Consider the following 25,207-nt stretch of genomic DNA (forward strand, 5'->3'; position numbering starts at 1 on the left):
AGAACAGCATTTATTTGAAATATTATACATGTCTTTACTGTCACATTTGATCAATTTAACGCAGCCTTGCTGAAGAAAAACAAACTGACCCCAAACTTTTGAACGGTAGTGTATGTGTTTAAATACAATAGCTGTACTAGCGGTCCTCTCACCGGTTGTACTGAACTCCGCTCTGCTCAAAGAGGTGGCGGCAGAGAAAGAAGAAGCGATCCATCAGCTCTATGTAGGACCGAGGGCCAAACGGTTGAAAATGAAGCAGTGTGACAGCGTATTTTGTAGCCAATAGATGTATTCCTGCCATCGCCTTAGAAATACTACAAGCTAAGCTATCCTTGGCAACTAGAAATGCAATAAAAAAAACACAAAAACTCTTTTCCAATTTTTCCAAAATTATCCATTTGTTAAAATTAGAAATATGATTATATTAAATATATTCACCTGTATTTTCTGTTCCGGGTATCTGCTCACTGGCTTTTAAATGATACAAGGCACTTTCAGCTAAAGACTTAGAGGTCCAAGGTTGATACACTTCTACACAACAGCAGAGACTCACAGCCTTGGTGACATGCGTCTCCAAATCAGAAAATGTTCCGGTTTGTCTTTCAAGATTGTCCGGGAGGAGAGGATAAAGAAGGAATATGTGCGTATTTCTTTGGATGTTTTTGAAAAATCTGCAAAAAAGGAAAATATAATACAATAACTTTACTTTCAATTAGGAATAAGGTATCGCTTGATACTGAATATTTAATTGTGCTTGTTCATTTCCCCTATTTTTACATTAAGATTACCTTTGGCGTTGTCAAATAATACATTGAGATTACTTTTAATGTCTGCTGACTGAAAGTTAATCTTTGAAAAAACTAATTCAAAAATACTGTTAAATGTATTTTTAGAATTTAGAATTCTTAAATAAAAATGTTCATACTATACATTATAATGTACTGAATATGTGAGGCCTAAAATCACCTGTAGAATTTAAAATGATTGATTTTAGTTTTTATTTATTTTTGTGATGTATTAATTTATTTTAAAAGAATAGCATATAACATAAACTTTGATACCAGTCATTTACTGGTTATCAGCCACAACATTAAAATAAGTATTAATTTGTCAGTATCTTCATGAATTTTAATATTGGTTCATCTTTACTTTCATTGTCTTGATCTGCTTCAAAATCACAAGAAATCCAAGTATGAAAATGCTAAAATATTTCAATAATGAGATACAAAACGATGAACACATAAATAAGCTTAGTTAAAGAATAAATTGAAACAACATCAGTATCTCAAATAAATGACATGAAATTATACTTATACCCTACATTTCAAGAGCTTGGTCATCCCTCAAATGACTCCGTGTTTTCATCCTTAGCTTCACATTCTTCAGTTCTTCATCTGAATACAGTCCAGGGAAGATTCCATTCGCCATCATTACCAGCAGTTCATCCTTAACAGCCTGGCTGGTGTTCTCGTGAACCAGTAAAACCAAATGTCCAGCATCCACTCCAATTCGGCTCCAAACCTCTTTCATCATTTCCCACAACTTGGTCTCATTTCCAGGATGAACCTCAATTAGTTGGTATCCTGTCAAAGCAGCTGCTAGACGAACAGTGGTCTTTCTACCTGCTTTCTTTGTTGCTCCAAACAGAGCCCCATGTCCACCAGGAATAAGAAAAGCTCGGATGACATGCACAAGCTGACGTATGTTCTGGTGATGCACAGCCCATTTAGGACTATAATAATCAGAAGTTTCCATTTTATTTTCCTCTCTGCTTTCAATAGTATGAACCAGTTGGTCCATCAACATATCTACATCTCTTTCGAGATACACACAGTTGCGTTTAAAATGATGATGCAGAAGAATGTTGTTCAATGGCACACAAAGTTCTGGACTGAAGATCACATTCTGGATGGAAGAAGTTGTTTCCTGTAGAAGCTGCAGAAACTCTTCACGTGCAGCTGGTTTTTGGTTTGTGTAGTCATATCTGATTTCACCAGATTCAGAATGAGAAGAAAACATCATTTGAAATGAACAACTTGAGGATTCAGTTGCAGATTCAGATTTACACTCTGATGTTCCTGATTCTCTCTCAACATGTCCATCATTTTTTACTTCATCTTTACTGCATGAGGATCCATCCTCACCAATTCCGGGGCTACACAAGCTGGAGTTGCTCTCTACAACATAGCTCTCTTCCCTCTCTGTCTGAACTTCTGTCATTCCAAGCAAGGGAATCACATTCTCTTCCAACTGGGAAGGGGTTGAATCCCGATGCTGGTTTCCATTATGTTTGTTTGACACAGATGATTGATCTGTAGGGCTTGATACATCTTCTGAAGGTGTTTGGGAATCAGCTGACAATATAGTGCCAAAATTCTTCTCAGAAACTTCAGCTAAAATTGAGAAGCATTTTCGGCATTCCTCCTCTGAAGCTAGGCGATCACCAAAAGTGCGCAAACACTCATGCATCCACAGACGGGCAATGTTGAGATCAAGAGCTACATGACCAACAACAGATGGAAAAAATACTTTTTTCTCAGCTGAAGAGAAACTCCTAAAACCCACACTACTCTGAAGAGCCTGCTGGGCATCAAGCCTTGGCCTCCAGAGGTACATCCCTTGAAACACTTTATGAATATCATGCAAAGAAAAGATGAAGTTTGAACAATGTGAAGCAGCATTAAAACATGCATGCACTGAAAAATACATGTCAAGAGTTGAGGTTATGATGGAGTTTGCTATATCTGCAACCCTCTGCATGGGTTGTATTTCTTTCAGCCATGTTTGCAATTTCGAGGAATGAATAGAAAACAGGATTTCAGAAGTCATGCTTGGGAGAGACAACGTGGTGAAGAGTCGAGAGAGCCGTGGAGACATCTGACTGTTCTTGCCTGCATTAAGAGCACTGCAAGTGCCTAGAAAATGAATTGCTCTTGATTGAAACAGCTTGAAGTGAGTGCCATCGGATATCAACACTTCACCTCTAGAAATACATTGACGCAATGTCTCTAGAGTCATCGATGTGTTTCCATAAGCATCTGCAAAAAAGAACAGAGACGCAAACTTAAGTGCATAAATATTTACCTTTTGTTAAAGTTTTTTTTTTGTCAATGAAGTTGGAAAATGTGCATCATGATGATGAATTGATGCTGTCTGAAATCCGATGAGAAGTACTACTAATTATGTTTTCAAGAAGAAAAATCTTGGTAACACTTTATATTACGACCCGCAAACAACTGCGTAAGTACACCGAAATTACGGTGTACGTTTCTGTAATTATAGTGTACTTCCGTGTTGGTATAAGGGAACAATATGTAAAGTTTTGGGTTATAAAGGGGTAACAAGCAGATATACAACCTGCAAAGAACTTCATAAGTAAACCGAAATTACGTGTACGTTTCTGTAATTATAGTGTACCTCCGTGTAGGTATAAGGGAACAATATGTTAAGTTTTGTGTAATTAAGGGGTACAACCAGATATTCAAGCAAATTATTTATAATGTAATTATTTTAAAACTAACAGGTACCTATTCTGTTAATATATTCCAGGCAAAAATTGTATGTCTGTTGTATATAAAAGTTTTTATCACATTTCTGGCAAAATATTCTTGTGCAATGTAGTTAGAGGGTAATTTTGACATCTGTGGATTGTAAATTAAACGTGTAAATATATATATATATATATATATATATATATATATATATATATATATGGCTGTATGTATGCACAGTATGATAAAAATTGAATGTATTGGCTTTCTTACTAAACTACTTAACGTTAAGCCAAAAAAAATAGTTTCTTCTATGATTTTAGTTTAGAACGTACCGTGTAGTACTTAGTACTTACCTTATCACATTATATTGCAATGACACTTAAATGTCAGGGCAAACATACTGTGTAATTAAAATGTTGTTTTGTTTTGTTTTAGTAGAGTACCTTTCTCTGTAATTACTGTGCAAATAGTGTTGTTTCGTATTGTAAAATAGTAAGTAGTGTTTCTTACCCGTTTCAACTGTGTTTTTACAGGGTAAGTGTAACTCCTGCGGGCTGTAAATGAAAGTGGCGCTTGTTACCCCCTTGTTCTGTGTAGTTACAGGGTAAGTGCAGTAAATATACAATAAAGGATCCCATTTAATTTCTGACTTTTATTTTACAAAAAAAATTCAAAACAAAATTTCAAAGTAAACCGCCACTTTAATTTACAGCCCGCAGGAGTTACACTTACCCTGTAAATACACAGTTGAAACGGGTAACAAACACTACTTACTATGTAACAAACAACACTATTTGCACAGTAATTACAGAGAAAGGTACTCTTATCAAGAAAACATATTTTGCCAGAAATGTGATAAAAATTGTACAACAGTACAATGTTTGCCTGGAATATATTAACAGAATAGGTACCTGTTAGTTTTAAAATAATTACATTATAAATAATTTGCTTGTATATCTGCTTGTTACCCCTTTATTACCCAAAACTTAACATATTGTTCCCTTATACCTACACGGAAGTAAACTATAATTACAGAAACGTACACCGTAATTTCGGAGTACTTACGCAGTTGTTTGCGGGTCGTAATATAAAGTGTTACCAAAATCTTTAAAGAATACAATATATGACATGATTACCATATTGTACTCGTTTATAATGTTATTTCAGGAGGTCAAGTAAATAAATAGAAAATAATGAAAGATATATATGGAGATTGAGATTTTGGTTTATTGAAACAGATGTTCCAGCAGCTGACTCAATGTAACTTTTTTAAAGACTCACCAAATGGTGCTTCATTAAGGTCATCAATGAACAGAAGAAGGTCTGGCTGCTTTAAGACCTTCATGTTGTTTATTTGAGTGTCCTGGTATCTAAATTTCTTGAGTGCCTTGCACAAGTCAGAACTGTGAAGGCCTGGACTGGCTTGTAAATGCATGTGTGGTCTTGCTCGTGATATTAGAGACTTGCACAGCATTGTTTTGCCAGAGCCAGACTCTCCCACAAGAAGTGCTGGCTGTTGAGCATCCAGAAGCATGTCCAGTATATATGCATGTATTTCATACTATATCAAGGGCAAGAAGTACAGATACAATTTAATCACCTGCTGAATGAGGAAAAATGTAATTTTTATGTTAATATGTACTCTATGGGATAAAAGGCAAACCTGAGGCACAGACGTGAAGAAGAGCTGTGGACTCTTACGCCTTCTGCAGTTGATGAAATTGGTCGTGTCTCTCATTTCACTGAATTCAAAGAAATGCTCAAATACTGTGCCTTCTGGTGGTGTCTCAACTTCACAATGGCTCTTATGTAGGGCCTCCCGTGCAAAAACATCAAAATGTGGCCAGTGTCTACAATGAGAACAGGCATATTCTTTTATATTCACTGTAACAAAACAAGGATTATTGGAGTATGGAGCAGGAACATACTATTTCAGTCTTTCACTTCAAAATGTCTCCTTTAAGTCAATGTGTTACATGACCTTTCTTTGTAATTATTTGTGAAATTTTCAACGTATATCCTACACCATTTCAGTGTATATCATAACTTCTAGAATTTAGTATCTTCACACATGAATTACATGTATACCTAGGGTGTAAATGTCCTCCAAATCCCCAAATGTAAGCTACAATGAAGAGGTTTCTTGCTTGCAAGCCCCATTGAGTAGAGGGAGCCATGGCATTACTGTACGGTGGCTGGACAACTTGTGCATTATCTAGTGAACAGAAAATGTGTAAGGGACATTTATATGCATTGTTAACAAAAATTATTTATACAAATGTGATGATCAGTGTCTTAATCAAGTAAACTTTTCAATAGGTCAAACAATCATATTCTCTGAACCTAGAAGTCTGTTCCTTCAACTATATAGACACCATAGTGGAGTTGTCTCTTAAAAAACACTTTTCTTACTCTCACTAGTTAAATTCATTTGATTTTGACAATTTAAAAGTAATAAAATAAATGAAAGCAAAAAAAAATTTCCAAATATGTTTTAATGTGATCTTCCTATAACAAAAATAAAGCAAAAATCTGTTTGTTTTAATAAAAATCAACCACCAGCTAAGTGTCCAAAGCTGAAGAATCAGCCATAATGCATAGATTTGTACAATTGATGAGATGAAATTGTGTGTGGAATTCTACCTGTTGTTTCTGTTTTCCTTGAAGTGTATTTCAAGTCTTCTGATTTTCCAGAATGCTCCAAAAGTACACGAAGAATCTTAGTAAAGGACATTATTTCCTGCAAACCATCAGTAATCCTAGATGAATGTCTGCCTTTACATCCATCACTGGCCAGTGCTGGAGAAAGTGCTCTGTCTTTGAGAAACGCTAGTGTGTCAGAGAAAAGGTCTTCAGCAAGGTGACTCCACATTTCCAGAGTAATCTGGTCCATATTATGCTCACTAGAGAGCACATCCATCTCACACTTCCACACAGATCTCCACAGGTTCTCTCCAGAAACATATACCAGACTACAGTGTGTCACTACAGAGGGGGTTGAATCACCAAGGTTTGTGACCTCAGCTAATATTTTCAATTTTGATGGCTCAATTTTCTCTCCTGATGAAAGGTAAAGATAAGGATGTTCAAGATTGCAAAGAGTAGTCAAAGAGTCCAACCAAGCAGGTCTGCCAAATGGATCACCATCCAACACAATCCATTTCACTCGCTGTATTTGCAAAGTTTTCTTTCTTTTTAAAGCGTCGATGGGCAATGGCTGCTCTGAGTGTCTTAATGCTTTAGTGAAAGCTCCATCAGACCAGGAGTTGTCCATGCCAAAATAACCACCAAAAAACTGTTTGTGGGACAAGGTATTGGGGAATATGACCTCAGTGCTCACAGAGGTCCAACATGACATAGACAAATGATGATAGATGTCCTTAAGATCTCCTTTAGGATCACCAGCAGATTCAACCCCCAGGTCCCTGGAAAGTTTTTGAAGTGCACTTACAAGAGCTTGATACAAAGTTGTTTTGCCACTACCTGCTGGTCCAATAAGCACTACAACATTGGAGAGCTTCAGAGCTTGATGCAGGATAAACACATTGTGAAGCATTTGTGTGTCTGCACAAAATCCTTGTTTATGCAACTCCTCTTTCACTGCATTTCTAAGCACACTTTGTTCCCCCTCATCAATGAACTGTTGTAGACTTGGAATGGACCTCACTGTTGGAAAGATTGCCTCAAATATGGTATAAAACGGTGATGCTCTCTTTGGATCTGACACAGTATACTGCATGACTGACAGAACTCCTTTGATTGCTGCTTGCTCTTCTAACTTCATATTCATAATTGCATTGGACTTGACCTTCTCTGGCACTGTTTCAAGATTTGTATTTTTAGATCCGGTTTCATTTTGACAAAAAAAATTACCTTTATTACTTTCTTTCAAATGACGAGAGAGGTGTAAATGTGCTCCAGAGGTAACAATCACATTTTTGAGAAGGACAAGCCAAGAGGTCTGATTTCCACTGACAAAATCAGGGAGGCAATGTGAATCCTTAGCAAGGCTAAAGAGAGAGTCCAGGCGACGACTTATGGTAGCTGCTTCAGAGAATCCGAATGACAACAACATCACTTCTGCAATGATTCTGTAGTGTGGCTGCCTCACTGCGACAGGTCTCATTGCAGCTCTCAAATTTTCTGGTATCTTAGTTGAGTAGCCATTAGCTGAGATTGTGATACATCCATAAGTTAGCTTGGCCCAAATATTTCTTCCAGCAATGTTACATTCAACCTCACTCACTGTACTGATGAATTCTTCACTGCTACACTTTCCAACAGTGGAGGACAACTCATGCCCATTCTCTTGTGCTTGTCTTTGAACTGCTGATAAATGTTGATGAATTTCGGTCAAATGTTGTCCCAGCTCAGACAATGTCCCTTGTCCCAACAAATCCACAGAATTAAGCACGACCCAAGCCCCAGTTTGAAAAGCACCTAGAAGCATTTGGAAAACAACTGAGGAACCAGTGCTTGAACAACACTTCAAGATGACCACTTGTCGACCCAAAGCATAACCCAATTGCACAGCGGCATGCTGTTTGCCTGACATGTGGGGTCCACTGATGAAAGCACACTTGAAGCTTGATAGGGCAAGAATTATGCTCATATAAGCTTGCTCAGTTGAAGGGGTAGTCACCATCGTCCAGTTCTCAGGTCCAATGTATTCATAGCCATATGGCAATTGGGTACTCAGAATATCAACACAGACAGACTGATCCTCTTGAGATGGAAGTAAATCAGAAGTCGTTGCATTAGGATTTGGGATGATGTAATATTTCATAAGCTTGTGCCATTCAAAAGAGGACTCCAAATCTCCTTTTACTTCAACAAGCCCATCGGTTTGGCCAGAGTGCTTCATGGACAGCAAAATCAAGACACGCAGAGCTGTAAAAGTGCGTAGGGATGGTTTCTCATTTGAATTTGCAGCTTGTTCTTTTAGAAGCTGGCACAAATACTGCAGTTTTGCTGCATTTTGGGACTTGATTCTCATCCACATGTCAGTAGTAGTACAATGTGATGACTTCTGGACCATACTACACCACAAAACCTCCTCTGCCAACAAAATACATTGCAAAGGAAACTGAGATATTAGATTCAAAAGTGAAGGAGGATCATGAGCTACTTCTGAACTGTTCCCCTTGCTATTCCCAATCAGGTCAGGGGTGCCAGGGAGCTTTTCGAGCTTTGAATTTTGCTGGACAGCTAAGCATTTCAGAAATGTCTTTCTCACTGCTTGATATAATTTTTGCTCAAAGAGACAAAGCCAAGCCACAGGACTGAGGTTTGACTCAAGAGGACAGACGAAGGGAACGTGTTCACCAAATTCTCCATATACACCATGAACCCACATTCGTTCATTACTAAGAACTGATAAATAATTGTCTCTGCAAACATCACCTTCAACTTGAACATCAAGCTGCTTTACTCCCTTGAAGCATTTCTGTACCAGAGGTAAAAGAGACGAAGGTGCTGGGAGCTGTAAAGAGAGAAGTTTCATCACTTCTCCATCACTGAGATAGTAGAGTCTAGGGAACTGGTTTCGTGGTGACTCTAATACGTAGAGTAAGTGACTGAAAATCTCCTCCATTGTTGTGAGTCCATTCATAAAGGCAGCATATAGACTCTGTCCTTGTAAACTGTCACTGGCCTTTGTTGTTTCACTCAGTCGAACAAAACTGGACACATTTGGGTCATTAACTGTGATCTCAATGATTTCACGAAATACCTTATCCACCGGGTGAAACTTCTTTTGCTAAAAAAGAAGAAAGCTTGATGAGTTAGAGAAAATTCTTTCACATAAACTGCATTAAACAAACTAAGCATTACATCAAAACATACCAAATCAGAGTTTTGGGAGTGCATTTCATTGAATGTTCTGCTTAAAAAGATCCATTTCTGCTGATATCGCTCAAATATATCAAGCAATTCATCTGTAGTTAAAGGCAAAAGAAAACAAGAAATGAACATTTCTTAACATCCTCTACTGCAATTTTTGACCCCTATGCTGACCTAATGAATATACCTAGCTTTTGTAAAAGCAGCAGCCAGTGTTCAACCTCTTTCTGAAACTCAGCAACATGTGGCGAACGCAGCATATCAGAAAAGTTCAGAATACTTTCCTTAGTCTGACCCAAAAGCGTCTCTAAACCTAAACGGATAAGCAAAGAAAAAGATCAAAAATTGTATGTATGTAACTGTACGTCTGTATTAATAGTTGAGATTAGCTGTATATATGGGAGTCTATATAACTAACCAATAATGGTGAAGGTTCCACCATCACTAATGTGATGCTTTGGTGCATTTTGAGGTGAGACATGGGAAATGAAATTATTTTTCTCCTTTACATCACCTAGTGGAGGACTCTGCTGTTGCTGGACAGTAATAATGAACCTGATATGATGGAATTCTGCCACTTCCCAGTGTCTCTGAAGTGCTCTGAATGTCTGTTCCATGTCTGCCTCAGCTTTGGCATCTAGATAGATCTGGAAGCAAATGCACATCCACACCCCATAGCTTATAATGATCGAAAAGGAGTTAATGTTAAGTCTTCACATTACATGTTTACCAGTGTAAACAAATGTTACTGAACCTTGTTGATTTTACTTTGATCCCTCTGTAGCTCTTTGGACATGAGATCAGCCACCGTTATTTTCCATTCCCAGTCATACGGCAGACCAACTCCTACAGAAATTTGATATTAAAGGTTCCTACTAATTAAAAACTATCTAAAACTAACCTGACACTTATGTATATCTCATTTACCCTTTGAGATGTTTCTCCAGTGCTTTTGCTTCAGCGTGGGGCTACTCAGCTTACTCAATACAGGGAGTAGCTGGTTGAACCCCTGCAGAATCTCTAGGGTTTTTTGTAGCAAAGGATCATGGGAGGGTATAACTTTTGCAAATGCCTCTGCCTGTTGTAGCCATTCACTAACCTTGTCTTGGGTTTTAGCAACCACAAACTGGAAAGATGTAAATGCAGGAAAAGTTATATAAATCCAGGCTCAAATGAACAGTTTGGTGTTAATAACTACATACCTTTCTGAACTTTAGTAGCTTCCACTCTTGGATTTTTGATGACGACATGCTCATTAGTTCCCAGAGCCCTTTCCTTGCTTCAATATTCTGCTGTGCTACACTCACAAAAGTGAGATCCAGTAGATGACCTGAAAGAATAAATAAAACCCCATGAAACCATTGCATTAAAACTACTGGAAAAGAGGTGTTTAAGATCCTGAGCGCATTATCTTACCTCTCAGAATTTCGCTGGCTCTGCTCTGATCATTTAACTGCTCAGCAATCATATAGAATTGACTGCACAATGGTTTCAGCTGGACAAGCATTTCTTTGCCATTCTGGTCAGGGTCGAGATATTGTCCAGAGGTGGCTCTGGAAACCAGGTTGTCTAATTTGTTCACTAATGAGGAAACATTACTGTCCAGTGTATCAAGCATAGACGGAAGCTGCTGGGTAACTATGTCTGCAGCTTGTTTCAGGAGTGGGCCAAACTGATTCCACAAGTCAACTATCTGCAGAAATAGTTGGTTGTTAGATTTTGCAACTCAGTGAAATCAATTAAATGAATTAAATATTTACATATGTACCTGCTTCAATGAGAGAACGTTGTTTGAAGCTATATGAATATAATTCCTTCTCACAGTTTCTTGTAGAGAGTGGAGGTCTTCCAGCCTCTGCTGCATATCTCCTGACATTCTCTCACTGCGCTTTACCTGCATAAATATAATCATGTTGAATTATTACTCCACAGTTTACACTGATTGATCAGTATGACACAGCAGTATGTAATACCATGTTTGAAAAAACTGTAAACTTGTGAAAAGTATTTGGCTGAGACTCCATGACTTCCACAGCTCTTTTCAGCTGAGAAGTGAGATTCTCAGAGCGTATCTGTAAATCTTCACACAGTAGCTTTAGCACATCCTTGTCAATGATGATTAACCTGGAACCTTAACACAAAAACAGGACAAGAAATTAACATATATATGCCTGATACCCATACATAATCGCTTTGTTTTTTAAACTGCACAAGAGATTAACATTTCTGTATAGAAAGATCACCATTCATTTTCTTTTTGAGAAATAGACTTTTAGCAATAACATATGAACCATTTGAGACAAACCTATCATGACCTCTGAGGATGTTATATGCTTCTATACCAAGCATACCAACCATGATCTTATTTTTAATCAATGATTTATAGTCAGTACTTTTATTAGTAGGCTATTATTGTGCCATTCACAATGCTTTGTGGAATGAGTAGCTAATTCTAAGTCTTAATAATAATAATCTTCAAACACTTTGTTGCAACAGATAAACTTTTGTGATTGTGGTGAAATAATGTTTTTTTTTATGAATTATGAAGTTTTAAGATAGTTTTATAGACTTTTCACTATACCTTTTTTTTTTTTTACTGAGTACTCGCAATGAATCCTGGGATTGCCTAATGTAACGGCTGTTACTACACCATTCATCTAGCTGTTTTATCATTACTTAACAAAAAATTATGCACAGAGATCACAAATTTCAGTGTATTATTGTAGATGTTTTGCAAATGACTGATTTTTAAAAGCATAAAATTGACAAGCCTATGATGCGGTAGGCATCTCAATTTGGTAATAAGAGAAAAAAAGAAAAGACATAATTGGATTTTAGACACTTGAAAACACACCGATATCCTTTTGGATGTTGGAGAACTCGACAGTGAACAACTTATTTGATGTAGTAAACAGCTGGGGCATGCTGTGAACTTTGTCCATCCAAAAATGTAGTTTCTTGATTAGCTCCTCATATTTCAGAGGGGAACATTCACGCAAGGTCTCTAGAGAGGCTGGACCCCACTGACTGGTGAACAAATGAACACCTATCAACCAAGAGTGGCTCTCACACAGCTGGTGCACCTCTATAATGGCATCCTACACAAGAGAATCATGGCATCAGAACTCCAATGTTTGTTTTGTGGAGTAGTAAAGCTTCTGGACATATTTGTACTCTTCTAGGCATGGTATTTATTTGAATTTAAAATGTCAAGATGGAAAAGTAAGAATACCTGTGCAATCTTTTCCTGCTCATTCTGAATCTCTTGTGTTCGGACGTGAGCTTTTAAGTTCCACTCCAGCAGTCTCTGTGGCAGAGGCTGATAATGGCCTTGCACTCTTTGTGCCTGAACTCTGAGAGAGTTCATTTTGACTGGCACTACAGTTCGGGGTGACATATCACGCTTCATTTGGGAGGAAATACTGTAAGGACCTGTTACTTCATAACATTTGGCTTTAAATTCTGAAAAGAGAATGGTAAATATGATAACGTTATGCTATATTTGTCGTACATGCTGATTGTTAAAGAAGAATGCTATTTTTGTTTATTTATTTAATGGTACATGCTCTGCTGAGTACCTGAAATCAGGTCTTCAACACAACTGTTGGGAAAACAGCTTTTAGAGTCACATGACAATCTGCAGGAGTCAAATACCTGTGTGGATCACATCACCAGTTTAGCATACCCTTGTGAAAAAGAAGTGTGCTTAATTGTATTAAATATGCACTTGTAGTGTACTTCAAATTATAAAAAAATATTTTTTTAAACTGTACTTGCAGATAATATATTAATAAAATAAAAGGCCACTTAAAGGATTAGTTCACCCAAAAATGAAAAGTCTGTCATTAATTACTCACCCTAATATTGTTCCAAAACCCATAAGACCTTCGTTCATCTTCTCGTCTCTTCATAATGTTAAGGCTGAACCACTGTAGTCACATGGACTATTTTAACAATATCTTTACAACCTTTCTGGGCCTTGAAAGTGGTTATTACATTGCAGTCTATGGGGGGGGGGGGGGGGGGGGGGGGGGGTGGGGGGGGGGGTCAGAAAGCTCTCGGATTTAATAAAAAATATCTTAATTCGTGTTCTGAAAATGAACAAAGGTCGTACGGGTTTGAAACGACATGAGGGTGAGTAATTAATGACAGAATTTCATTTTTGGATGAACTAACCATTTAAGTGTACTTAAAGAGAGTGAACTTTCAAATATTGCTGTGGACAATGGGGGCCCTTGAAGTAAAAAAAGTTGAGATCCACTGCCTTAAATACTTGTCAGTATATTCGGTAGTACACTTTAACCATATTTTCTAGAGGTAATTATTAACTAATATATGAAAAATTATTTAAGTGGGTAAAAAAACCCTCTAAATTCAGCTAATTGCATTTGATATAAGTTTAAACTACAATACATTTTCATTGAATTGCAATTAACATTTGTCAATTAACTGTACTAAAACATTACATTCAGTTGACCCTAAAGAATATTCTTTTAAAGTATATCTGTCAGGATTCTGTCACTTTCTGTCTAGTCTATTTCTTGGTTTTGTGACAGAGCCCTGACACTCCTGTTTTGTCTTGTACTGTGTAACACACAGCTTGTGTTTAACACTAGCTGTGTGCTTTTATGTTGTCATGTTTCGTGTGAACACGTGGCTTATGAGTGTTTCGTTAGTTGCGTGTTCATGTCTCGTTTTGTGTGAGCACATGGGTGGTGATTTGTTTTTGGCTTTTCATGTATGTTTCCTTGTCCCATGTGCTCTCCTGTCTGTCTAGTCCCTCCCATCTTGTTACCTGATTAATGATTAATTTGCCCCACCTGTCCTCCCCTGTTACCCTCTTTTGTTTGCTTCCCTATTTATTCTCCTTGTGTTTTCAATCTTGTGCTGTTTTGTCGTCGTCTGTACACTGTGTGTTTCCCTGCTGTGTGCTCTATGTCGAGTCGAGTCTTTCCCTCCTCGGGGTAGTTTTTGCTGTCTGTTTTTTTTTAATTATCATTTAAAACCCATCATCTCTGCAGCTGAGTCCTTGCTCCTTTCACCACCACCACACCTGACAATATCATATTAAGCACTTCGTTTTTACATGGGTAAACTTGTCAATACTTACATCAATGTGTTGAAAATAGTCCATATTTGTAGCAGTATACTAATACTAATAAAAAGGATTAACACTGCTAGCACAAAGGTTACAGATCAATTAATAAGATTGGGTATGAAAAACTTTAGTAGAATGAGAAATAAGTAAGTGTAAAATATGAGTTCTTTCCGCATTATAGCATTTTTTTTTTTTGACCAGCTAGTGACATCTCACCTGCAGGACAGAGTCTGCTACCGATAACACCGCTCCAAACAAAACCTCTTGAAACAAGTGAAATGGAGGAAAAACAGAAAGCTGATCATCTGCTCCAAATATAATCTCTGCCTGAAAGAGACCACCCTGTTGCTCCCGTTCTCTCTGAAAGGTTTAAAAGAGAGAACATTTGTAAAGGAGAAAAGTGATTCCTACATTACATAAAAAACAGACTACATTTATTTCTTAAATCAAATTCAGAATTAAATCCTTGTCACATACTTTTAAAACATTGTTTAGGAATGCTGTGATCTCACGCTTTGAGATGGTGACAAGGTTTTGAATAGTCATGTGGTCAGCTAGAGCAGCGAGGTTTCCCAGTGACTGTATGGCTTGCTCTGCCTTACTGAGTTCCTTCTGTAGGGTTTTAAAGTATGTGAGCTGAAAGTATAGGGATGGACTGCTCTGGTAGAGCTTTATGTGTTCCACTTTCATCTGGAGCTCCTGATGTGCTTGGTAATTCTTATCCTTCACCTGCAAGTAAATAATCATGTGCAAGAGCATATTATATTTATTACATTAAACTGGGATAGTTCACCCAATAATGAAAATTATGTCTTTATTTACTCACCCTCCTGTCGTTACAAACTCATCAGACTTTCGTTCATCTTTGGAACACAAATGAAGATATTTTTGATGAAATCTGAGAGATTTCTGTCCCTCCATTGACAGTCTACACAACTACTGATTTGATGCTTAAAAAATTTTCATAAAGAGATTGTAAAACGAATACATATGAATAAGGCAGTTTAGTCTAAATCTATATTGATAAATGTTCATAAGTGAATAAAAGTTTAATTTAAATCTGTTCATCATATAAAGCGATCGTGTCTCTTCAGAAAATAAGGACTAAAACGCTCAATTAACATGGCTTCGTTTTTTAACTTTTTGAAGTGGTAGTTGCGTAGGCTGTCAATGGAGGGAAGATAATCTCTCAGATTTGATTAAAAATATCCTTCATTTGTGTTCCGAAGAAGTCTTACGGGTTTGGAATGACATGAGGATGAGCAATTAATGACCGAATTTTTATTTTTGGTTGAACTGAAAATTGAAAGTTGAATTTCAACTCTGTCATTCTGAACCTGTGTGACTTTCTTTCATTTGGATAAAGACATGTTTACGCCAAGAACCATAACTATTCCATAACAATAAATATATTAGTGTCCACACCAGTGCACAATATTGTTATGTTTATTCTAAGCGTTTGCTGCAGTTATATGTCGTCTACTGTTTTAAATGCTCAAGCTCTTTAAAGCAGGATGAATTCTGACTGGCTGTCACTGTTTTTATCAATCATCAGCTGAGAAAAAATAGTTCTGAAAGTGATAACGACTCGGTTACTAACGTAACCTCGGTTCCCTGAGAGGAGGGAACGAGTATTGCGTAAGTAGCTTACGCTATGGGAAAACTCCTTTTCTCGAGAATATTGAAGTCTTTATGTAAAACGCATTGCAGCTGCACAGCTGACAGCAATGAACGAAGGCAGCTCGGTCATTGGCTGTGCTGCGGCAACTTGCTCGAACCAATGACGGGGCGACTCTGAATGCGCGACCAATGAGCGCGCTTCGCGCCCGCGCGCGTCAGAGCCCGCCAAGATGGGCGTGGCCAAGAGCTATATATATCTATATATTGGGCGCCCCGTCATGAGAGTTCTTTAGGTTAAAACGACTGAAGCGAACTAACCAAGCACAAGCACGGCAGCTTACGCTATACTCGTTCCCTCCTCTCAGGGAACCGAGGTTACGTTAGTAACCGAGTCGTTCCCTTTCGAGAGGTCTCTCCTATTGCGTAAGTAGCTTACGCTATGGGAACACCATGCAAAACGCCGTGCGTGCTGAACTTCGCCTTATGATAGCCAGAGGCAGGTGCCTGAGCTAAAAAAGCAAAGTTATCATCCAACTAGCCGGCAGAGGCGAGCTTTATATGTGGGAAAGAATACAGAGCGGCTAGAAGGCGCTCAGTGTGACACAAGCACATACATAATCTAGATACGAACTCGTAGTTCAACTAGCATCATGCTGATAGTACATTGGAATGCAGTGTCGGGACCTGTAGGTTGTAGAACCTGATAAATGTGGACGGTGAGGCCCAGCCTGCCGCCGCACAAATATCCTCGATCGGTATCCCGCTCGACCATGCCCAGGAAGAAGCCACACTCCTGGTGGAGTGTGCTTTGACTCCCCAGGGGCATTGAAGTCCCTTAGCTTCATAAGCCAGCGCTATAGCTTCAACTATCCAGTGAGAGATTCTCTGCTTTGAAACGGCGGAACCTTTCGTACGGCCGCCAAAGCATACAAACAGTTGTTCTGTCTGTCTGAATAGGGCAGAACGCTCCAAATACACTCTGAGAGCCCTAACGGGGCAGAGTAGATTAGCGTCGTGTTCGTCTGCTGGGGACGATAGCGCAGTTAGGGAGATAACCTGTGCTCTGAAGGGAGTGGTGAGCACTTTAGGAATATACCCATGTTTCGGTCTAAGGACGACCCTGCAGTCGTTAGGTCCGAATTCTAGGCAGGCAGCGCTTGTCGAAAGCGCGTGCAGGTCGCCCACTCTCTTGACCGAGGCGAGTGCCAGCAAGAGCGCAGTCTTGAGCGAGAGCTGTTTAAGGTGCACGGTTCGGAGTGGTTCGAACGGAGGCCCTTTAAGAGCGTCTAGGACAGTAGCTAGGTCCCAGATCGGCACTGAGGGGGGGCGTGAAGGGTTCATCCTCCTAGCGCCCCTTAGGAAACGAATAATTAGGTCGTTTCTTCCCAATGGACGTTCCATTACAGGGTCGTGTGATGCTGTGATGGCCGCCACATATACTTTGAGCGTGGAGGGGGCGCGGCCCGCCTCCAGAAGCCCTTGTAGAAAAGCGAGTACGTTCGTAATCTCGCATGTTTCAGGGTTCAGGCCCTTGGCATTACACCAGACACTGAACACTTTCCATTTCTGGGCATATAAGCGTCTCGTGGAGGGCGCCCGCGCCTCAGCGATGGTTTTTAGTTCTCCGCTCGTGAGGTTCCTGGGAACCCGTTGAGGGGCCATGCATGAAGGGCCCACAGATCGGGGCGGGGATGAAATATCATCCCGTTGGCCTGACTGAGGAGGTCTGGCCTCAGTGGAATCGGCCGTGGTGCAGATTGCATTTGCATCAGATCTGGAAACCATGTTTGGTTCTTCCAGAGTGGGGCTATCAGCAGCACTGCGTCTTTCTCCTCTCTGACCCGACTGATGACCTGCGGTAGCATCGCGATCGGGGGAAAGGCATATAAGGGACGGCTCGGCCAGCTCTGGGCGAGCGCATCCATGCTTTTCGTGAAGAAAAGAGGGCAGTGCGCGTTCTCCTTGGAGGCGAAGAGGTCGATCTCCGCTTTGCCAAAGGTTTTCCATAACCAGTGAGTCGTCAGCGGGTTGAGAGCCCATTCTCCTGGGAGAATTTTGTCTCTGGATAGCATGTCCGCCCCCTGGTTCAGGGCACCTGGCACATGCGCTGCTCTCAGCGAGCGCAAGTTGTGCTGGGACCATAAAATGAGTCTCCTGGCCATTGAATGCATGGAGCTCGACCTGAGTCCACCCTGGCGATTTATGTACGATACTACCGTCATGTTGTCCGTTCGGACCAAGACGTGTTCGTTTCTCAGCTGTGGGAGCAGGGCTCTGAGAGCCAAAGCGACCGCTTTCATTTCCAGACAGTTTATGTGTAGGCGCTTCTCCGGGTTTGACCAAAAGCCGGAGACAGGCCTGCCCTCGTAAAGGGCCCCCCAACCTATTTTGGAGGCATCTGTCGTTATCATCTTTCTCCTTGTGTTCACACCCAGACTCACGCCTGACTGGTACCAGTCGGCGGCTTTCCAGTGCGTCAGGGCTTTTATACAGCCGTGGTTCGCTCTGATTAAAAGGTGGCCCGAACGCCACGCGTGAGTAGGGACGCGGCTCTTGAGCCAGCGTTGGAGAGGGCGCATATGCAACAATCCTAGCTGGAGTACGGCCGATGCTGAGGCCATGAGACCGAGCATCCTCTGAAACCGCTTGACGGGGGCGAGCGCGCCCGCCCTGAATGATGTTGCAAGGCGCCGGATGGTGAGCGCGCGCTCTGATGAGAGACGCGCCGTCATTTGCATCGAGTCTAGAACTATTCCCAGGAAAGAAGTCCTCTGGCTGGGAGATAGTATGCTTTTTGCAAAATTGATTCTTAGACCCAGGCATTCTAAATGGCTGATAATCCAAGATCTGTGTGTTATTAACTGACTCTCTGATTGTGCTAGAATCAGCCAATCGTCGAGATAATTCAGTATTCGCACTCCCCTTCGCCTTAGGGGGGAAAGTGCTGCATCCATACATTTCGTGAATGTACGGGGAGCCAGGGACAGGCCGAACGGAAGTACTGTGTACTGGTACGACTGTCCCTCGAAAGCGAATCTCAGAAACGGCCTGTGATGAGGCGCTATTGGAATGTGAAAGTAAGCATCTTTCAGATCCACTGAGAGAAACCAATCTCCTGGGCGTACTTGCGCGAGGATATGCTTGGTTGTTAACATTCTGAACGAGCGAATCATTAGTGCTTTGTTCAGGTGTCTGAGATCTAGGATGGGGCGGAGACCGCCATCCTTTTTCGGGACGAGAAAATAGCGGCTGTAAAAACCTGCCTCGCTCAGAGAGGGGGGAACAGTTTCCACAGCGCCCTTTTCTATTAGTTTGCGCACCTCGGTGCGTAGAACATGTGAGCACTCTTTTCTCACTTTCGTCTCGACCACAGCCGTAAAACGTGGTGGTCTGCGAGCGAACTGGAGCGAGTATCCATGCTTTACTATATTCAATACCCATTTCGGCATATCTGGAATATTTTCCCATGCCGCTGCGTGTACAGATATGGGCTGAATACAGGCTAGGGGCGGGCCGCTGTGACGCAGGGACCCGGCCAGCGAATCGCCTGAGCTCATAGCTCTCAGAGGCGCGGGCGCGCGCTGAGCAGCTGAGTGAATGGGCGCGTGTGTGATTACAGCAGCGCGCGCTGTGTCTGTAAAACTCGCAGCCTGGGCTGGGGTTGTGTTTGACACTGTAAGGACAGTGTTTATAAGTGGGGGTGCATAAACAGTGGTAGGCACACGCGTCACTTTTATAATGTTTCCCGCTTTTACTGGGGATGAATTTATAACTGTGTGAACAGTGCTTGTGTGTAGTGGTGCGTACATGACCGTAGGCACGTGATCTACATTCATGGGGTGCGCAGCTTGAGCTGGGAATGAATTTGGCACTGTTTTGACAGTATCTGGGAATGCACACCTTGTGGACATGTGAACCCTTAGTGACACAGGCAGAAAAAGACTCTTTTTGTGTTTTCTGTGCGTCGCCGTAAAAACGGCGTTTGTTTGCAGGTGAGCGAGCTCTGTGACTGGCCCATTGACTGCTGTATGAACATATCCAGCCGCCTGTAAGGGGACTGGGTAATGCTTGAGCTTTTGCAGAGAGAGTGGTCCGGCTTTTGCGAGACACGCACTCTCTCTTTTCATTCTTGTGGCTAGGACGGCTTTCGAGGCTCGGGGTTCAGCACAATCTTGGGCCGAGGACCCCGTCGCTCAGAAGGCGGCTTGCGGTTGTGAGAGCGCGAGCGGCGTCGAGCGTCAGCCTGAGGCGCGGGCTGAGAGGCGGTGGGGGCTGTTCTAGCCCGCTGCGGCTGCGGCGGCCTCTGTCTGCTCTGCGATGAGCTGGAGCGCTTGGGCAGGAAATGCCGCATAGCTTGTGAAGCATTCTGGGCCTCAGTGAAGCGTTCGGCGAAACCCTTAACCGCCGGTCCAAACAGCCCGCTGGTGGAGATAGGCGCGTCGAGAAATGGCGCCTTATCCGCGTCCTTCATCTCAGTCAGAGTCAACCACAGATGGCGCTCGAGAACAGTCAAATTAGCCATGGCACGGCCAATAGACTGGGCGGTGGCCTTCGTGGCTCGCAGGGCTATGTCAGTCGCGCTGCGTAGGTCCTTAAAGGCTTCGGGTTCGGGGCCAGACTCGTCCATAGAGCGGAGAAGCTTGGCTTGGAACACTTGAAGTACCGCCATAGAGTGAAGCGCTGATGCAGCTTGGCCGGCGGCGGCGTAGGCGCGACCGGCGAGAGCTGAAGTAGTGCGGCAGGGCTTCGAGGGGTGGGAAGCTTTGGCTTTCCATCCGGTGGTGGAGGGCGGGCAGAGATGATTGGCCACGGCCTCCTCGAGGGGCGGTGTTCCCTCGTAGCCTCTTTCCTTTGCGCCGTCCACAGAGGAGAGCGAGGAAGAAAAAGAAGGCTTTAGGCGCGCAGAGTGGGGGGCTTTCCACGACTTGGTGAGTTCGTCGTGAACTTCCGGGAAGAAGGGAGAAGGCCTTTGCCGAGGGGCCTGCTGGCGCCCCTGCAGAAACCACTCATCCAGTCGGCTCCGGGTTGGTTCTTCGGGAGAAGACCAATCGAGCCCGAGGTCTTCCACGGCCTTAGAGAGAACGCGGATAATCTCGCTATCCATGGTGGAGCCCCCGCTCGCGCTAGCTAGCGTCGACGGGGCGGGGTCGAGAGTGGAGCCCGGCCAGTCGTCCGATGCAGCGTCGATTGACAAGCTGTCATCCATTCCCCCGTCGTCCTCGGACGCGCCGAAAGTCACAAGGCCCACCGCTCTGCTAGAGGGGTGTGGGTCCGGCTGGGTGAACTGAACCGGCGGTGGGGAAGGCAAGAGCGGCGGTGAAGCACGCGGAGACTGGCTCGGCGTGACGTCACTGAGCTCAGGTTCAGGAAGCCTCTGTGAGCGGTGCTTTTTCTTAGTGCGCGGCTCGAACAGAGGGATGGCGGCGATGGGCTCGCTCACGGCGAAAGCGGCGAGGCGAGCCCGCAGTGCGGAGAGACCCAGGTCGTCACATTCGGGGCATCCGCCCTTGGTCAAAGCAGCTTCTGCGTGGTCCCGGCCCAGGCAGCGAGCGCAGATGATGTGACGATCCCCGTCCGGGAGAAGGTCTCTGCACGACGCGCAGGAAGGCATTTGAAACAACGCCTTGGAAAATTTGCTCTTTTACAAGTGTCGCAGAGCGAACAGATGTAAATACTTGCGTGAGCAGTACGCCGGATGGCTCAGTAGGATCGCGTTAGAAGGCGGCTGAAGGTGCCGACGTCCTCGTAGCAAATCCCGCTGGTATGCTTTTCGACGGCGAAGCTTCAATAATCCGGAGGATCCAGCGAAGAAGGTGTTCGCTGAAGGAGATTAAATCTAAAGAACTCTCATGACGGGGCGCCCAATATATAGCTCTTGGCCACGCCCATCTTGGCGGGCTCTGACGCGCGCGGGCGCGAAGCGCGCTCATTAGTCGCGCATTCAGAGTCGCCCCGTCATTGGTTCGAGCAAGTTGCCGCAGCACAGCCAATGACCGAGCTGCCTTCGTTCATTGCTGTCAGCTGTGCAGCTGCAATGCGTTTTACATAAAGACTTCAATATTCTCGAGAAAAGGAGTTTTCCCATAGCGTAAGCTACTTACGCAATAGGAGAGACCTCTCGAAAGGGAACAATATTGTTGTCATCTTTACAGTTGTGGTGTGGACTCGATTTTTAGAACTATATCTTTATCATTATCGTTATAGTCCTTGGCGAGAATGGGCCTGAACACAAATGGTTCTAAATAATGTCCTATGACACATAACAATTTTGTTGTTCACAATTGTGAAAACAATTTTAAATCATTATTTAAAGAATATCTTACTTGACAGTTATGGGGGTTAAGGCTAGTTAAGTTACGGTTTTGAATGACATGAGGAAGAGTAAATTAGTGTAGTGCAACTGTTGTACCATACCATATCAAGAATTGCAGCACGACAATGTAGAAAACTATGTAAAGAAACTTGAGCCGTCTGATTCTTTTCCAGAAGTGCACTTTGGAAATCTAGGAGTGTGTAAGTCCTTAAATCATCTTGTGGCAGCCAATTGACTTGCTTTAGGTCTTCAATTAATCTAGGAAAAACAAAATGTGAATATTTATAGCAACCCAAATCTTTAATTGATTTTAATTTCACTTTTAATATGTCTTGGGGGGGGGGGGGGGGGGGGGGGAACCTGGAGATATGTAATAAGGCATCCCTGAACTGGGGCACTGCTATCAGCAGCTGAGATGGAAGGAAGTCAATCCTGCGTTTGACAGTAACCTTGTGTACATTTCTGTGCCATCTGAAAAAGTTGTCAAGTATACCGTTAGATAACTGCTTTTATAAAGGTCTGTATATCAGACATTCCAAAGTTAACATAACATTAAAGGGTTAGTTCACCCAAAAATGAAACTTCTGTCATTAATTACTCACCCTCAAGTCATTCCAAACCCGTGAGACTTTCGTTCATCTTTTTGATGAAATCTGAGACATTTCTGTCCCTCCATTGACAGCTACGCAACTACTACTCTGACACTTTAAAAAGTTCATAAAGAGATTGTAAAACAAATTCATATGAATTGAGCATGTTAGTCGAAGACTCGATTGCTTTATATGATGAACAGATTAATCTGAATACATTTGAAAAAGCCGTTTTCATTCAAAAACGCTCTCCGTCTACACTAGCGTTTTCAAGCGTTTACAAACGTTTCTCATCCACACGGAAATTTCGGAAACGCTAAATTTACCTCACTGCTCATGCGTTATCGCGCAATTCTTCTGGCAGGATAATTTTATTTAACAAAATATCTCACCATTCACCATTATACTGTATGTTTGGTGCTAAAACACAACTGATCATGTATTGCCGCAGGACAGCAAATGCAAGTACATTTTCTGTCATCTTTGCAGGACTGTGATATGAAGAGTGTACAAAGTAACATATTTTAGAAACTGTGTGAAAGTGAATAGCACATACCAGGCAAGATACTGGTATAAACATTAATATCTATTGGTTCCATGTGCGTCACATGACTTAACTTATGTCATCGTTTTTAAATACCTCGTTTTGACAGTCAAGACCACAATGCGTGAGAGAGTGTCTTTGGAAAGCGTTTTCAAAAAGCTTTGTTTTAATTAATGAAAAACGCTGTCTCAGTGTGGACGGAAGGCCAAAATGGAGAGAAAAAGATGCGTTTTCAAACGAAAACGTATTAGAGTGGACAAGACCTTAATTTAGGCTTTTATTCACATTTAAACTTTGATCACTGAACATAAACAGAAGCTCAACCAAACCTGCTTGGCACGCGAGAACAAAAGCTCAATGGTTCTTGAGGAAACTTAAACGTGCTGCGTAACACGAGAATGAACCTGATTGGTTTTCGCACCTCAAGCGAACATGCCTGAGCTTCCACAACTGATGTGTGAGTTGATGAATGTTTATGTGAATAAAAAATAAATTCATCATATAAAGCAGTTGTTATTCGTTTCACAATCACTCTATGAACTTTTTGAAGCGTCAAGGTGGTAGTTGCGTAGACAGTCAATAGAGGGACAGAAATCTCTCATATTTCATCAAAAAAAAAAAATTTCTTCATTTGTGTTCTGAAGATGAATGAAAGTCTTACAGGTTTGAAACAACATGAGGGCGAGTAATTAATGACCGTATTTTCATTTTTGGGTTAACTAACCCTTTAAACCTAAAGTTAAGTCACCGTTTGAAGGTCTTGCGCAGTAAAAAATCTCTGAGAAATGGGATGTCTCTCAAAGCTCTCCAGAGCACAGACTCTCGATACCACTCTGCCAAGGTCCAGAGTTCAACGCAGAAGCCATCCTGCATATGTATAACAGTTGTGGTGGAGAAGGTGTGGTAATCTGCACCCGCTGCACTGCGTGAGACCACTCGCAAGTCATATGGTCTGATAAAAAAGCACATTTATATATATTTATATCAAACTAAAATATTCTACTGCAGAAAAATACATTTTAAATAAAAACATTTTAAATAAAATAATGACTGGCACCTGTAAGGACCATCTTCAGAAGCCTTCAAATAGTAAAACTCACGTTCCCCCAGATGCTTTTTCTTGGCTAATATCTCAACTACCTCCGTTCCAGTGAGTGGTTTGTATTTGGGTTTGCAATTTTCCCCTGTTTTAGGGTTTTCCTTTGGGACTGCTGGCTTCTCATGTTCAACACTTGGAAAACAGACAAAATAATTACAATCTTCAAAGCAAAACAGAGAATAAGTGAATCAATGGAATGATTCGGCAATAGTCAACTTACCTGAATTGTCCGACACTTGAATGCTGAATTTCTTTGACAGGAGTTACAAAATGGGGTCCTTCGTTCCACACAGTCTCTCTGACTGATAGTCCACTGCCCATCTGTGATACCAGCTGAGGTAGTTTAACAACGGACGGATCATTTTGCGGTGGAGACAAGGTCCTAAAACTGGGGGTGTGAAAAGGTGACGGTTCTCGCTTAAATGCTGGTGTGGCAGAAAGAGATTCTCGACTTAACAGTCGAGGTTGAGAGGCTGCAGACCTGTTTCCTCTTTTGGTTTGGGTGATCGCAGGTCCTGAAAAGCCTTTTCCTTGAGGTTCTCTCTTCGGTGATGACATTACTGATTGCACATTGAGCTTGTAAGGAAGTCTTCTTCAAGCCCATCTTC

The 25,207-nt window shown here is 41.8% G+C and overlaps 1 protein-coding gene across 1 annotated transcript in view; it reads right to left on the reverse strand.

Moving 5' to 3' along the window:
- dnhd1 (dynein heavy chain domain 1) overlaps positions 1–25,157 on the reverse strand; it is a 38,496-nt gene extending 13,339 nt beyond the window's left edge. Inside the window, exons 1-26 of the mRNA XM_077202919.1 lie at positions 24,820–25,157; positions 24,558–24,731; positions 24,249–24,452; positions 22,727–22,837; positions 22,468–22,624; positions 14,911–15,162; positions 14,650–14,793; positions 12,914–12,989; positions 12,568–12,797; positions 12,190–12,433; positions 11,309–11,466; positions 11,104–11,229; positions 10,752–11,028; positions 10,538–10,665; positions 10,263–10,461; positions 10,090–10,181; positions 9,754–9,982; positions 9,523–9,648; positions 9,339–9,430; positions 6,138–9,252; positions 5,583–5,709; positions 5,158–5,344; positions 4,776–5,055; positions 1,322–3,038; positions 439–671; positions 153–339 (exon numbers count right to left, since the gene is read on the reverse strand). Of these exons, the coding sequence (XP_077059034.1) occupies positions 153–339; positions 439–671; positions 1,322–3,038; positions 4,776–5,055; positions 5,158–5,344; positions 5,583–5,709; positions 6,138–9,252; positions 9,339–9,430; positions 9,523–9,648; positions 9,754–9,982; positions 10,090–10,181; positions 10,263–10,461; positions 10,538–10,665; positions 10,752–11,028; positions 11,104–11,229; positions 11,309–11,466; positions 12,190–12,433; positions 12,568–12,797; positions 12,914–12,989; positions 14,650–14,793; positions 14,911–15,162; positions 22,468–22,624; positions 22,727–22,837; positions 24,249–24,452; positions 24,558–24,731; positions 24,820–25,157 (9,203 nt within the window). The remainder of the gene's footprint in view (positions 1–152; positions 340–438; positions 672–1,321; positions 3,039–4,775; positions 5,056–5,157; positions 5,345–5,582; positions 5,710–6,137; positions 9,253–9,338; positions 9,431–9,522; positions 9,649–9,753; positions 9,983–10,089; positions 10,182–10,262; positions 10,462–10,537; positions 10,666–10,751; positions 11,029–11,103; positions 11,230–11,308; positions 11,467–12,189; positions 12,434–12,567; positions 12,798–12,913; positions 12,990–14,649; positions 14,794–14,910; positions 15,163–22,467; positions 22,625–22,726; positions 22,838–24,248; positions 24,453–24,557; positions 24,732–24,819) is intronic.
- Positions 25,158–25,207: the final 50 nt, after the last annotated feature.

This window comes from Siphateles boraxobius, unplaced genomic scaffold (assembly GCF_051911475.1).
Source record: "Siphateles boraxobius isolate OS27281-9 unplaced genomic scaffold, OSU_SipBor_1 5, whole genome shotgun sequence".
Classification (NCBI taxonomy): Eukaryota; Metazoa; Chordata; class Actinopteri; order Cypriniformes; family Leuciscidae; genus Siphateles; species Siphateles boraxobius.